The sequence below is a fragment of the Vanrija pseudolonga genome, chromosome 3, assembly GCF_020906515.1.
Source record: "Vanrija pseudolonga chromosome 3, complete sequence".
Lineage (NCBI taxonomy): Eukaryota > Fungi > Basidiomycota > Tremellomycetes > Trichosporonales > Trichosporonaceae > Vanrija > Vanrija pseudolonga.
In genome coordinates, this window is record NC_085851.1 from 2,454,573 (window position 1) to 2,465,167 (window position 10,595).

Sequence of the window (10,595 nt, forward strand, 5' to 3'; positions counted from 1 at the left end):
GTCGCAGTGCCTGGCTGGTGACAGCTTGCCGCCGAGTAAGTACACCACGACGCGTGTACGCGATCGCTTGGTGTGGCGCGGGGCGGCCGATCCCCCGCGCCACCCAACGTCGAGTCGCAACACCCACACACACAACGACATAGACAACCCACACCCACACGCACCCACATAAAAGGGAACCGACCCTACCACCCCCCCCCCCCCCCCCACCCCCCCCGAACCCGTCGCCTGACCCCTCAGGACCGGATTCTTTCAGCGCGGCTCGAATGCTCGAACCGCGGACCTGTCCACCAGTGGTGAACAGGATTAGCTTGCGCACCCGCCAGGCTAGCTTGCGGGTGATGTTCGATGCGCTCGGAGTTGGTTATCACGGCGCCGGGGCGGGAGCCAGGCTGCGGGGTGGCGGCCTGAGACGTTGCGACGTGGTCGTGGTCGTTATCATCGTGGGCTTCGATGGCAGGCGCCACCCACCGGCAAGGATTACCCGCGCCGGGCCGATAAGCGCGCGGCTGGCCCGAACACCATCTACCTACGTCAACCTCACATCTCACCCTCCCAACTCGCCTCTCACTACCACACACACCACACACCACACTCCACAAACATGGTAGCCGACCCCGTGCGCGCGTCCACCCGGGTCTCGATCGCGTGGTCCGGCGCCCCGGCCGCCGAGGACACGGACACGCTCGTGCTCACGATCAACGGGTACAGCCTCGACCTGCGCGTCGTGCTCCCTGGCTTCGAGGGCGCGGGGGGCATCGATTGGGGCACGGTGGGGCTTGTTGTTGAGCTCGAGGGGAGCACGCCGGGTGAGTATAGGTTAGGGGAGGCGGAGCGGTGGAGGGGCGGGTGGTGGCATACTGCTTGATCGCGCAGCGATCAGAGGAGGGGTGGGTAGTTCAGCATTACTCCCATAGGGAGACACGTGGTTGGCCCATCTTCCTTGCGGGTGGAGCGAGAAGGGCGCAGGACGACAAGCATGGCGAGCACAGACTGACACGACCCCAGCCAAACCCCTCCTGCGGTGGGACAACATCCTCGACTCGCACCCTCCCCCGCCAGCGGACCTCGAACCCCTCGAAGACGTCGGCGCGTTTTCTTCCCTGCCGAACGGGGACGTGCTCGAAACAGGGGCCATGTTCAACCCCAAGAGCGGCAAGAACGAGTCATACGAGGAGGTCTGGCGGCGCCTCCCGGTCGAACAAGGCGCAGAGTACTTTGTCCTCGAGCGCGGGGACGGGCAGGCGTTCCTCGGGCGCGTGGGCTCGCTCGCGCTCGGCGCGGCGAAGGGCAAGGATGGAGAGTATGTCGCGTGGCGCGACGAGCTGGTCGATGGCCAGTGGAAGCGCAAGTATGCTTTTGGTGACGCGCTGGACGCTGCCATCCCTGGCGCGCTCGTCGAGGTGCCCTTCGAGTGGGTGCCCGGCGCTACGGTCCAGTTCGGGGGCCACGACTGGAAAGTCCGCACGGCTGGCAGTGTTTAGCTACATAAATGCATAGGAGTACAAGCGATCAATGGCAGGCTACACCAGACAACACCAGGCTACACCAGATAAATCTCCCAGTCCCACTCGGCGACGATATCAAGCCAGTCAACAAACACCTTGCCGTCCTGGTTACGCTTCCACACCTCGTGCACTAGCTTGCGCGAGCGCGGCACGTTGAGGAAGCCAAATGTCCGGCTGGGCATGTCAGCTAATGTGCACTCGCACCACCGCCACCAGTGTACCCACCCCATCATCTCGTACAGCTTGTCGGCGCGCTGGCGGTCGTCGTCGCCGCCGTCGGCGGGACTCTGGCCCGTCTGCCCCGGCACGGCACACAGCGCAGTCATGAACAGCGTCCAGTGGGCATTGCACATGCCGACAATGTTCGGGTCGGTCATTTCTTCCAGCAGCGAAAGGCTCTGGCGCACCAGTAGCCGCAGGCGGAGCGAACACGGCGGCTCGCCAAGCGCAAAGGCTCGCAGCTGGATCAAGCTGGCGGTACGGAACGCCTCGTGGAGGTAGCGCGACATGTGCATTTCGGGCTTGGCTGAGGGTCAGCGTGGCGCTGTGGGATCCAACTCACCCTTGACGAGCGCGTCGAGTCGCCGCTTCTCATCCTGCAGCTCGCTCTCGAGCTGCTCGGCCTCGTCGACGACGTCAGACAACGCCGCGTCGCTCAGAATCCCGTCGGGTGCCGACCTCCGCCGCCGGATGAGCTCGGCGATGCGGTACATTTTTGTGATGATGGGCAGGTTCATGCCCGTGATGGTGTTGGGCGCCTGCAACGGGTTCTGCGAGCAGATGCTGAGCAGCTGGTACGGCAGCATTGGCCCGCGGGACGTGTAGAGGAAGGAGCCAAGGATGTCGTGGTAGAACAAGTTCTCAAAGCTTAACGTCAGCGCCGTAGACGCGGGCGGCACTCACAACTGGTACCGCATCGAGTCGTGCGGGATCTTGTCGATGTCTTGCTCGCGGTAGAGCATGTGCGAGAGCCGCGTGAGGTGGTCGACGAACGTGTCCATGCCCCAGACGTCTCCGCGGCAGATCTGTCGTCAGCACGGCGCCGCCCTTGCGACCCACCTTGAACTGCACCACCATGATGGCAGCAGCGAGCAGTGTCATTGTATCCGCCTTCTCGACGCCTGTCCCCTCGCGCAAGTCCGTCTCGAGGAGAGGAAGAAGAATTCTCCCTGCCTGCGCCCCAAGCCGCTCGCTCACAGCCTCGTACTTTGCGTGGCCTGCATTAGCCATATGCCTGCCTGCCCAGCTCAAAATCGACAGGTAGAGCGCCCTCGTCGCCGGGCTGCCCTTGCCGCCACCATCTCGGTCCGCGAGCTCCTGGAAGCTCAAGAACGCATTTGGCCCGTCGCCCGAGCACGACACGAGGCGAGACAGCGTCGACTGGAAGTAATGCAGCAGGGCCGAGTGCTTGGCGTCGGCATGCTCGCTCGGGGTACGGTTGGCCGGGGTCACGCGTTCGCGATCGCCGCGCCCCTGCCCCTCGTCGACGGGATATGTGCCGACAAACTGGTCGACCCAGCCGCTGAAGAGGTCTGCCGGGCCGCTGTTCGTCTGGCGCAGGCAGTCGGCGGCCCAGAGCTGCAGCGTCGCCCCGTCAAGCGAGAACATGTCGCCGAGCGACTGGTCGAGCCCGGAGAAGAAGAGGCCCGCGGGGTCGTGCATCTCCGCGTTGAGCGGGCTTGGGGCGAGCGGCGAGATGGCCGGCATGGGCGCGATAGGCCGGCCCAGCGAGACGGGGTTGGACCCGTCCCAGCCGAGAATGTCCATCAGGTCGCCGACCGTCTGCTCGTTGTGTCCGTGGTGGTGCTGCGGCGGCGCTGGCCTCGGCGGCAGAGGCGGGGTCGGCCGCTCGTCGTTTGGCGGCCACGAGCACGACTAAGGCCTGGTCAGCGCTGTGGGGCACGCACACACGCACCAGCTGCAGCCGTACACAGGCCTGGCACTTCGGCTTGGCCATATCGCACTGCTTCCTCCGCTTGCGGCACGTCAAGCAGCCAGACTTGGATCGAGTATACTTTATTCGGCGGCTAGGGCGCTTAGACGTCGACGACGGGCGCTCGCTGCCCGACGCGCCGGCGCCGACGCTCGCGCCCGGCGTGCTGCTGCTCGCCTCGCCCGCTGACGACGGGGTATGGGATGTCATTGGGGTGGGGTTGGTGGGAGGATGGATGTAGAGGAAGTAAGTTGAGTTGACTTGATTAGGTTGGAAGTGAGATGAGAGATCGATCCAGAGTGGACGGACGAGCTAGGCGCCGAGTCAGTCAGCACCTGACTGACCCGCGGCTGCGCAGAGTGGCCAACCGCGGCGATCGCTCTCAATACTGACGGCCTCTGTATGTACTCAATGCAAAACACTTTTGGTCACTGACCATGACAAGAGCTGTCCAACGCAAGCCCTGTCGATAGAGACAGCGACCATATCTCGTATCGCGTGCATGTCGTGTACGCAAGTGCCGCAATATATCTCGCGGCAGGCGTCTGGCGCGGCCAAGTCCGGTTTTAGCGCCCAGCGGCCTCCTCTCCGCCGTCCACGCTCACTTGCTCCTCCCCCCCCCTCCTCCCCTCAAGTGTTCTCCGACGGCCTAGACCTCGAGAACGCCGCCGGCGGGCATGCCTGGAGAGGAGCAGCATGCATGCATGCACACGTACGTCGTCAGCACTCCCCCCTTTCCCCCCTCTCGTTCCAACTTGAAACGCTTTGTGCAAACCATGAAGCCAGTCACCTCAGGATGATTCCAGGTCCGAAACTTTGGGACCTGGGGTGCTCTCCGCGCGGATCCAACAGCTTCACACGGTACGACGCCACAGCTGCTGCTGCTGCCTGCTGCCCACTGCTCTGCTCACAGCCCAAAGCCCATCCACCCGTGAGGTACGGCTCAGCAAGCTCATGCGCTCATGACGCCGCCGCCTCCGAACCCGCGCCGCGCGTCAAAGGCTTATCGAGGCGTGGAGCGCCAAACCTTGGCCGTCCCGCAGCGCTGCAAACGAGGAGTCGTGTCTCTACGGAAATACGACACGAAACACCATTTGCGCATTTGCGCGACTTTTGTCTGCGTCGCCGCGGGCGGGCGTGACGGTTCCTTAGCAGCAGAGAAGAGCAAGGTGCACAGAGTATATAGTTGGGGATCTGGTCTGGGGAGGAACTCTAGCACCCCCCCTTCCCATGCGATCTTACAGACTGAGCGAGAAGAAACCCGACGTGTGGTTCGCCGCTGGCGACGAGCTGCCGTACGCCTCGGCACCTTACTCGCCCCCAACGAGTCCGGTGGTGGTGAGTGCGAACTGGACAGCCCCGTTCGAGGAGGTGACGGCGCTGTCCTATCTTTGTAGAGTGCCACTGACGCTCTGCAGCAGCCCTCAACGCCCAAGCCACCGTGCGAGTATGTGAGTGCTGCTGGTGCTCTGGTACGGCGTCCGACACAGCTGACAATTCCCCAGTGTGATGCATGCGGAGTACGTCCAACCGTGCTGTGCCGTTCTGACTCCAGCGTACCCACTTCTTCCCCCGCCGACTGCTGGACAATAATCGCTGGCTGGCAGTCTTGTACCCCGCCGTCACACTCTATCTCTTATTTGTATAGTAAGCTGAGCAATCCATGGCATGGCTAGCAGCTGACAGGGCAGTATCTTGAACTGGACCTTCCCCAACCTCGTCGTTACGGAGCTTGGCGTCCTCGCGGCTATCAAGCGCTTCGGTATGTTCTCACCTCTGCCATGCCCCACTCCCTCGTCCCTGCTCCTCACCAATCTCGTCCTCATCGCCATCTTTCCGTTGCGCTCGCTCACACAGCAGGCCCGAACGCAGCCAAGACGCGCAACCGCGTCCTGGTGGGAATTGCCCAGGCGCTCTTCTTGTGCCTGTTCCTCGCCGGCGTCGTCATGTCCGGCGCGACAGCAACGGGCGCGGTGCGAGTGTTCCACGGCGCGCACGGGCAGGCTATCGAATGCTCGTTTGTGCTCGGCCTTCTCGGCGTGATGGGAGTACAGACGATCCTCTTTGGCCTGTGGCTGCGCCGCGAGAAGATCAAGGTCGACGAAGCAGAGGGGAGCCACTCGCGCTCCGTGTCGGTCGGGAGCGGGAGCAGCGTCGAGCTCGGGTTCGAGCCTGCGCCCAGTCCGCTTGCTGAGCCGCCCGTGATCGAGCTCGCCGACCCCGAGTGTATCAAGGTCGTCGCTGTGCGCGAGGACGAAGTCATGCGCCAGAAGGAAGTGTGGCGGCGCAAGGCGGCCCTCGAGGCCGCTGCGCTCAGACGGCCGCTCGTGTGCTAGTGTTACGGTTTAGGAATAGATGTCACGATACAAGTCAGTAACGATGTATGTCAGTATGTGTATGATTAGGTTGGAGCAGAGCGGGCCGAGGGTTGGAGGCAAACGAGTCGTCGTCGAGTGAGTTTGGTCGCAAAAATCCAGTCATGACGCGCACCGTCATCTCGTCAATCGGATCCGTCCACCACTGCAACCACTGCCATCTCGAATCTCAAAAGTCGAAACTCGACAACAACGTGCTCCAACCCTTCTTGCCACCACATATCCAAACACAACCCGGCACAATGGCAGCGCCCGACGCCGCCCCAGTGCCGTGCGTATATCGCGTCGTCATGCGCTCCGAGCTAACTGGCCACCAGCCTCCGCCTCCCCGCCATCCTCCAGAACAGCCGCGACCGCTCCCTCCGCCAGGTCGAGGCATACAACGCCCAGCAGCGTGAGAAGGCTGCCGCGCGGCGCGAACAGCGCAAGGACGAGGTCGTCGCGGGGCCAAGCAAGCGCGGCAAGCGGTTCACGCAGCGCCTGAACAACTGTGAGCTGCTGCCTGGCCGAGTGGAGCTCAGCTGACCCACCACAGCCCAGTTCATCGACAACCCGCACATCTCTGCGCCGCGGCGCAGCGACTTTGCCCCCTCGGTGCCGCTGCACCAGCGGCCTCTGCGCCCCGCGTTCCCCTCGGACGCGATCGAGCGCTCGGCGCCCATCGCGCCGAGCGCAGCGAACCGGCGCGACCCGCTCAGCCGCTCCTCGCAGGCCGGCGCGTTCAGCACGAGCCTGAAGGGCACGCGGGCGCTCCTGCGCCGCGGCGGCCGCAGGGCAGAGGTCATCGTGCCTGCGCTCGAGGGGGTCGTGCGCGCGTGGCTCGGCGGCGAGTTTGGCGTCGCGGACGGCGTGCTGCACTGGCGCGTGCTCGAGTCCACGCCGGTCGAGGTGTCCAAGGGAGCACGGACGAGCGGGACGAATGGGCACCGCGTGCCCCCACAACACCGGGTCGAGGCACCGCTGCCTCCACTGCCAGTGCAAGACGGCCACGTTCCCGCGCTGCTGGAGCTCTCGCGCTCGGCAGCGCACCTCTCCCTCGCTGTGCCCGACAGCTTTGATAGGCTGGTGGTGCACCTCGTCGCGCGGTACTATGACCTCGTATCGTGGAGCGAGAACGAGGCGACGGTGAATGGTGAGGTGGTGCGACTCACACACCTCATCCGGCCGGTGGTGGCGCGCGCAAAGGCTCCACCGGCAAGCCACGCGCTCGTCACCCCGGAGACGAGTGACGTCTCGGGACACTCGGCTTCCGAGGCGTCCGAGGCCACGGAGCGCGAGTCGGACGGCTCGGTCACAGAGCATGAGGACGCTGCGAGCGAGCCTGATACGTCGTTCCAGAGCATCTCGGAGCGGTTTGGCCTCGTCGGCGACGGCGACGACGACGACGAGGACTGGGATAATGTGGAGGAGCACGTTACGGCGCGGTTTGGTGGCCTCGGCCTCCACCGCACGACGTCGCATGGCTCGTCGGCGTACGCCGGCTCTGAGGGCGGCTTGTCCGAGTCAGAGGCGCTCGCAGAGAGCGTGCTCCATGCCGACGATGAGCGGAGCAGTCTCGGCGGAGGCGACCACTCGCCCCTCGCGTCGACCGTCGCGTCGCCCGTTTCTTCGGTCCACCCGCTGCCACCTGTGCGCCGGGGTCCGCCTCAGCGCCTCGGCGGGAACGGCGACTGGGAGGACAAGCCGACGTTCTTCGACCACTTGTTTGGCGAGTAAGCGCGCTTCGGCGCTACCATTGTACGCCAACATTACCATTCGACGCCCTGTGCCACTTGTTGCCACCATTGTTCATATCTGATGCATTCCAACAACAAGCACAGCCGGACCGGGGGTATATCTAAGAAACAGTAATGAGAAAAACCAAAGACGAAGGAGATCAGATCAGATCAGGCGAGCTGGAAAGCAACGAGTGTGTGTCGCGCCGGCAGGGCTCTGGACAGGGCCGCGGCGCCAACAAGAACGAGGAAGAGAAGCAGAGGGCAGGTGCACAGGAATGCGCGCCACGCGCGGGCAAGACTGGACAGGGAGAAGAGCGTCACCATGGCAGCGATGATAACTTAGAGGCGGGTGATGGCCTTGCGGTCGAGCGGGGTGCCTGCTGTCAGCTACGTTGCGAAGGACCTAGCTCACCATCTGGGGCAATGCCGTTCTTGGCCAGGATGCGGTTGTGGCGGATCAGACGCGCCTGGTCAAAAGTGCACTTTTCGATGGCCCTGCGAGAGTGTCAGCGGTACTGTTGCAGATCTCAACGCAGCTCGCGCGCAACGTCGCGCGCAAGAACGTGCGCAGCAGACGCCGGCGCAGCCGCCGTCGCAGTCGCGACCGCGTCGACTGTGCTCGCGACGAGCGCGCAGCGCGCAGCCCAACTCTCCACTCACATGATCCTCCGCACCTCCTCGACACCAGCCTCGTCGAGTCCGAGGCGGCTCTCGCTGCTCCCCTCGCCAGTGTTGGCCTCGAGGTCAAAGTTGGACGAGGACATGCCGGCCGCCTGCTGGTCGGCGAAGCTGTACGACTGCAGGGGCGTGTAGTTCGACAGGCGCGCAACGAGCTGCGAGGGGAGGTATGGCGACGCGAGGGCGAAGATGCGCTGGCGGTAGTACCACAGGACTGGGGCGGTGTGAGCATGCAAACGGTCGGAGCTGTGGGGATGGGGGCTTGGCGCGTCGGATGGGATTACTCACGCGCGACGATGGCCACGATGATGGAGAGGGCGGAGAGGTGGAAGATCATGGCGAGGGTGTGGGGAAGGGGGATAGGAGGGGTAGAGGGGGGTATAGATGAGAGAGAGGGAGAGATAACGAGTGACGTTCGAGTGGGAAGATGTGTAGCTGGAATGTTGGAATCGGCTGTCGTTGAGGACGAGGACAATGGCTGGGGGCAGGCGGGCGGTGAGCGACGTCGACTTCGGCAGCGGCGAGCGGCGAGCAGCGCGGCAACAGCCAGCCAGCCAGGACAGGCACCTCTGACACAATCTCGGCAGGCGGGACGAGCAAGCGCTACCACGTGAAACACGTGGCATATTTTACTTTGCCCTCCCACATGTGCCTGGGTATCCAAAAGTTGTGGTCGGTGGGAGATTACAGCCCAAGATGACCTCGAGCAACAACATTTCATCTGCATCTCTGCACTTTACTCGCCACGCACCATGTCACGCCCGACACTGGCACAGCAGCTCAAGCAGCTCGGAGAAGAGCCAACTTGTGGGTATACGCCACTCGGATTCCGCTCACCCACCAGCCATTGACCCCGAGTCGGCGTACGCCTCGCTCGATTCGCACGACCTCTCGCGAACCGGCGACGAGGGGCGGGAGCACTACCTCGATGTCGGGTGAGTTGGGAGCAGAGGTCATGGTGTATAGTGCTAATGGGCAGTCCGTCGAAGCTCCGCGCCGCCGCTGGCGCCGCTGCCACCCAGACGCTCCTTGGCGACAAGTACGGCGGCAAGACGAGCAGCCGGATGAAGATCTTTGACGACGAGGATGACGAGGAAGACGACGAGGAGGATGTGGGCGGAGGGTTTGATGATGAGGATGAGGAGGAGGGCGAGGAAGACGAGGATGAGGATGAGGATGACGAGGAGCTGGATGAGGATGAGGAGGAAGACGAGGAGGACGACGACGAGGAGGAGGACGCCCGCCCTGCACCATCAGGACGTACCCTCGACCCCGTTGGAGCCTTGCGCGAGTCACGGTTGAAGGACATTGAGAAGGGCCGCGCGATCAAGCGCCAGAAGGTGGGTCTTCACAACTTGATCATTTACTGACCCGCCAGGACCTGTTCGACAACCTCGTCACTCTGCGTATCACGTTCCAGAAGGCCCTCGGCGCAACCTTCAAGATCCCCTCTAAGGGAGAGGAGCGCGACGACGATCCGGCCGGCGAGATTGAGGACAAGCGCGCCGAGACGCTCAAGTCGCTCGGCAAGCTCAGCGAGACCCTCTTCGCCCTTCGTGAGGGCATCACCTTGCCTGGGGTCGAGGCGCCTCGGAAGCGCAAGCGCACCGAAGACGGTGATGCAGAGGACGAGGAGTACTGGAAGGCATCGGCTGCCGACTCGCTCGCTCTCGTTGACGCGTGAGTAGCTAATGGGTCGTTGAAGAGTAGCTAACACGCCCAGAACCCACCCCCAGCTCATCCCCATCCTCAACAAGTGGTCGACCAAGATCCAGGCTGCGTCGCTGCAGCTCGGCGCGAAGCACGCCGGTGGATCAAAGTTCCTCCAGTCGACGCGTGGCGCCACCGGCGTCGTCGATGCGATTGATGCGTCGCTCCAGCAGCGCCGGGACGCCCCCAAGCCGCTCCTCGAGTCCGAGGAGGCAGGCTACCGTGCCCTTCTGCGCGAGGTCATTGAGAGTCGACAGGGCTCCAGCGCCGTCGACCTCTCGCATCACCGCCGTGAGAAGAAGAAGAAGCGCGAGGCGGAGCGCGGTGGCTCCAAGGGCCGCAAGTTGAGGTGAGTTGACTCGATATGGTCTTGGCGTTCAACAACTCACTCCCCCAGGTACACTGTGCACGACAAGGCTGTCAACTTTGTTGTCCCCATTCCCCTCGAGGGAGGGTGGCACGAGGAGCAGGTCGATGAGCTCTTCTCAAGCTTGTTTGGCGGAGTCGGCCTCGCTGGCGCCATCTCGACCACGGCTGAGGAGCCGGCCAACGGCGGGCTGACCGACCTCGGCGGCCTCAAAGTGTTCTAAGCTGTGTAGCTCTTTGGTTCTCCTGCATTGTCCCCACGTGTAATAGCATTCATTCCATCATGCATAGTTTTTGCCCACCAGTC

At 63.6% G+C, this 10,595-nt stretch overlaps 6 protein-coding genes across 6 annotated transcripts; 4 read left to right on the forward strand and 2 right to left on the reverse strand.

Annotated features, from left to right (window-relative positions):
• Window positions 1-544: 544 nt before the first annotated feature.
• LOC62_03G004537 (uncharacterized protein) lies at window positions 545-1,511 on the forward strand. The gene is made up of 2 exons (XM_062771057.1): window positions 545-809; window positions 1,009-1,511. Exons 1-2 carry the CDS (start codon window positions 605-607, stop codon window positions 1,482-1,484), a joined length of 681 nt encoding a protein of 226 aa, XP_062627041.1. The 5' UTR covers window positions 545-604; the 3' UTR covers window positions 1,485-1,511.
• On the reverse strand, window positions 1,496-3,708 carry CZF1_0 (Zinc finger protein 1). Its single transcript, XM_062771058.1, has 6 exons — window positions 3,424-3,708; window positions 2,568-3,383; window positions 2,412-2,533; window positions 2,071-2,375; window positions 1,734-2,034; window positions 1,496-1,682 (listed from the first exon to the last, which is right to left on the reverse strand). Exons 1-6 carry the CDS (start codon window positions 3,649-3,651, stop codon window positions 1,544-1,546), a joined length of 1,911 nt encoding a protein of 636 aa, XP_062627042.1. The 5' UTR covers window positions 3,652-3,708; the 3' UTR covers window positions 1,496-1,543.
• A 963-nt stretch (window positions 3,709-4,671) lies between these two features.
• LOC62_03G004539 (uncharacterized protein) lies at window positions 4,672-5,777 on the forward strand (the record flags this gene model as incomplete). Its single annotated transcript, XM_062771059.1, has 6 exons — window positions 4,672-4,779; window positions 4,860-4,892; window positions 4,947-4,961; window positions 4,997-5,088; window positions 5,133-5,203; window positions 5,302-5,777. The coding sequence occupies 6 exons, from the start codon at window positions 4,672-4,674 to the stop codon at window positions 5,775-5,777; spliced, it is 795 nt and encodes a 264-aa protein (XP_062627043.1).
• Window positions 5,778-5,991: 214 nt separating this feature from the next.
• Window positions 5,992-7,532, forward strand: LOC62_03G004540 (uncharacterized protein; the record flags this gene model as incomplete). Its single annotated transcript, XM_062771060.1, has 3 exons — window positions 5,992-6,087; window positions 6,134-6,306; window positions 6,352-7,532. The coding sequence occupies exons 1-3, from the start codon at window positions 6,059-6,061 to the stop codon at window positions 7,530-7,532; spliced, it is 1,383 nt and encodes a 460-aa protein (XP_062627044.1). The 5' UTR covers window positions 5,992-6,058.
• Window positions 7,533-7,600: 68 nt separating this feature from the next.
• On the reverse strand, window positions 7,601-8,674 carry AAL017W (UPF0357 protein). Its single transcript, XM_062771061.1, has 4 exons — window positions 8,501-8,674; window positions 8,195-8,426; window positions 7,947-8,029; window positions 7,601-7,911 (listed from the first exon to the last, which is right to left on the reverse strand). Exons 1-4 carry the CDS (start codon window positions 8,547-8,549, stop codon window positions 7,874-7,876), a joined length of 402 nt encoding a protein of 133 aa, XP_062627045.1. The 5' UTR covers window positions 8,550-8,674; the 3' UTR covers window positions 7,601-7,873.
• Window positions 8,675-8,926: 252 nt separating this feature from the next.
• Window positions 8,927-10,592, forward strand: BFR2. Its single transcript, XM_062771062.1, has 6 exons — window positions 8,927-9,019; window positions 9,057-9,147; window positions 9,192-9,552; window positions 9,591-9,892; window positions 9,936-10,271; window positions 10,320-10,592. Exons 1-6 carry the CDS (start codon window positions 8,965-8,967, stop codon window positions 10,510-10,512), a joined length of 1,338 nt encoding a protein of 445 aa, XP_062627046.1. The 5' UTR covers window positions 8,927-8,964; the 3' UTR covers window positions 10,513-10,592.
• The last annotated feature ends 3 nt before the right edge of the window (window positions 10,593-10,595 follow it).

Coding starts and splice junctions, on each gene's coding strand:
- AAL017W (XM_062771061.1), bottom strand. CDS start 8,549: ATGATCTTCCACCTCTCCGCCCTCTCCATCATCGTGGCCATCGTCGCG. Junction 8,030..8,194: donor GAGGAGGTGCGGAGGATCAT/GTGAGTGGAGAG, acceptor ACACTCTCGCAG/GGCCATCGAAAAGTGCACTT. Junction 7,912..7,946: donor GAACGGCATTGCCCCAGATG/GTGAGCTAGGTC, acceptor AGCTGACAGCAG/GCACCCCGCTCGACCGCAAG.
- BFR2 (XM_062771062.1), top strand. CDS start 8,965: ATGTCACGCCCGACACTGGCACAGCAGCTCAAGCAGCTCGGAGAAGAG. Junction 9,553..9,590: donor GCGCGATCAAGCGCCAGAAG/GTGGGTCTTCAC, acceptor CTGACCCGCCAG/GACCTGTTCGACAACCTCGT. Junction 10,272..10,319: donor TCCAAGGGCCGCAAGTTGAG/GTGAGTTGACTC, acceptor TCACTCCCCCAG/GTACACTGTGCACGACAAGG.
- CZF1_0 (XM_062771058.1), bottom strand. CDS start 3,651: ATGACATCCCATACCCCGTCGTCAGCGGGCGAGGCGAGCAGCAGCACG. Junction 2,534..2,567: donor TCATGGTGGTGCAGTTCAAG/GTGGGTCGCAAG, acceptor TGCTGACGACAG/ATCTGCCGCGGAGACGTCTG. Junction 2,035..2,070: donor ACTCGACGCGCTCGTCAAGG/GTGAGTTGGATC, acceptor GCTGACCCTCAG/CCAAGCCCGAAATGCACATG.
- LOC62_03G004537 (XM_062771057.1), top strand. CDS start 605: ATGGTAGCCGACCCCGTGCGCGCGTCCACCCGGGTCTCGATCGCGTGG. Junction 810..1,008: donor GCTCGAGGGGAGCACGCCGG/GTGAGTATAGGT, acceptor ACACGACCCCAG/CCAAACCCCTCCTGCGGTGG.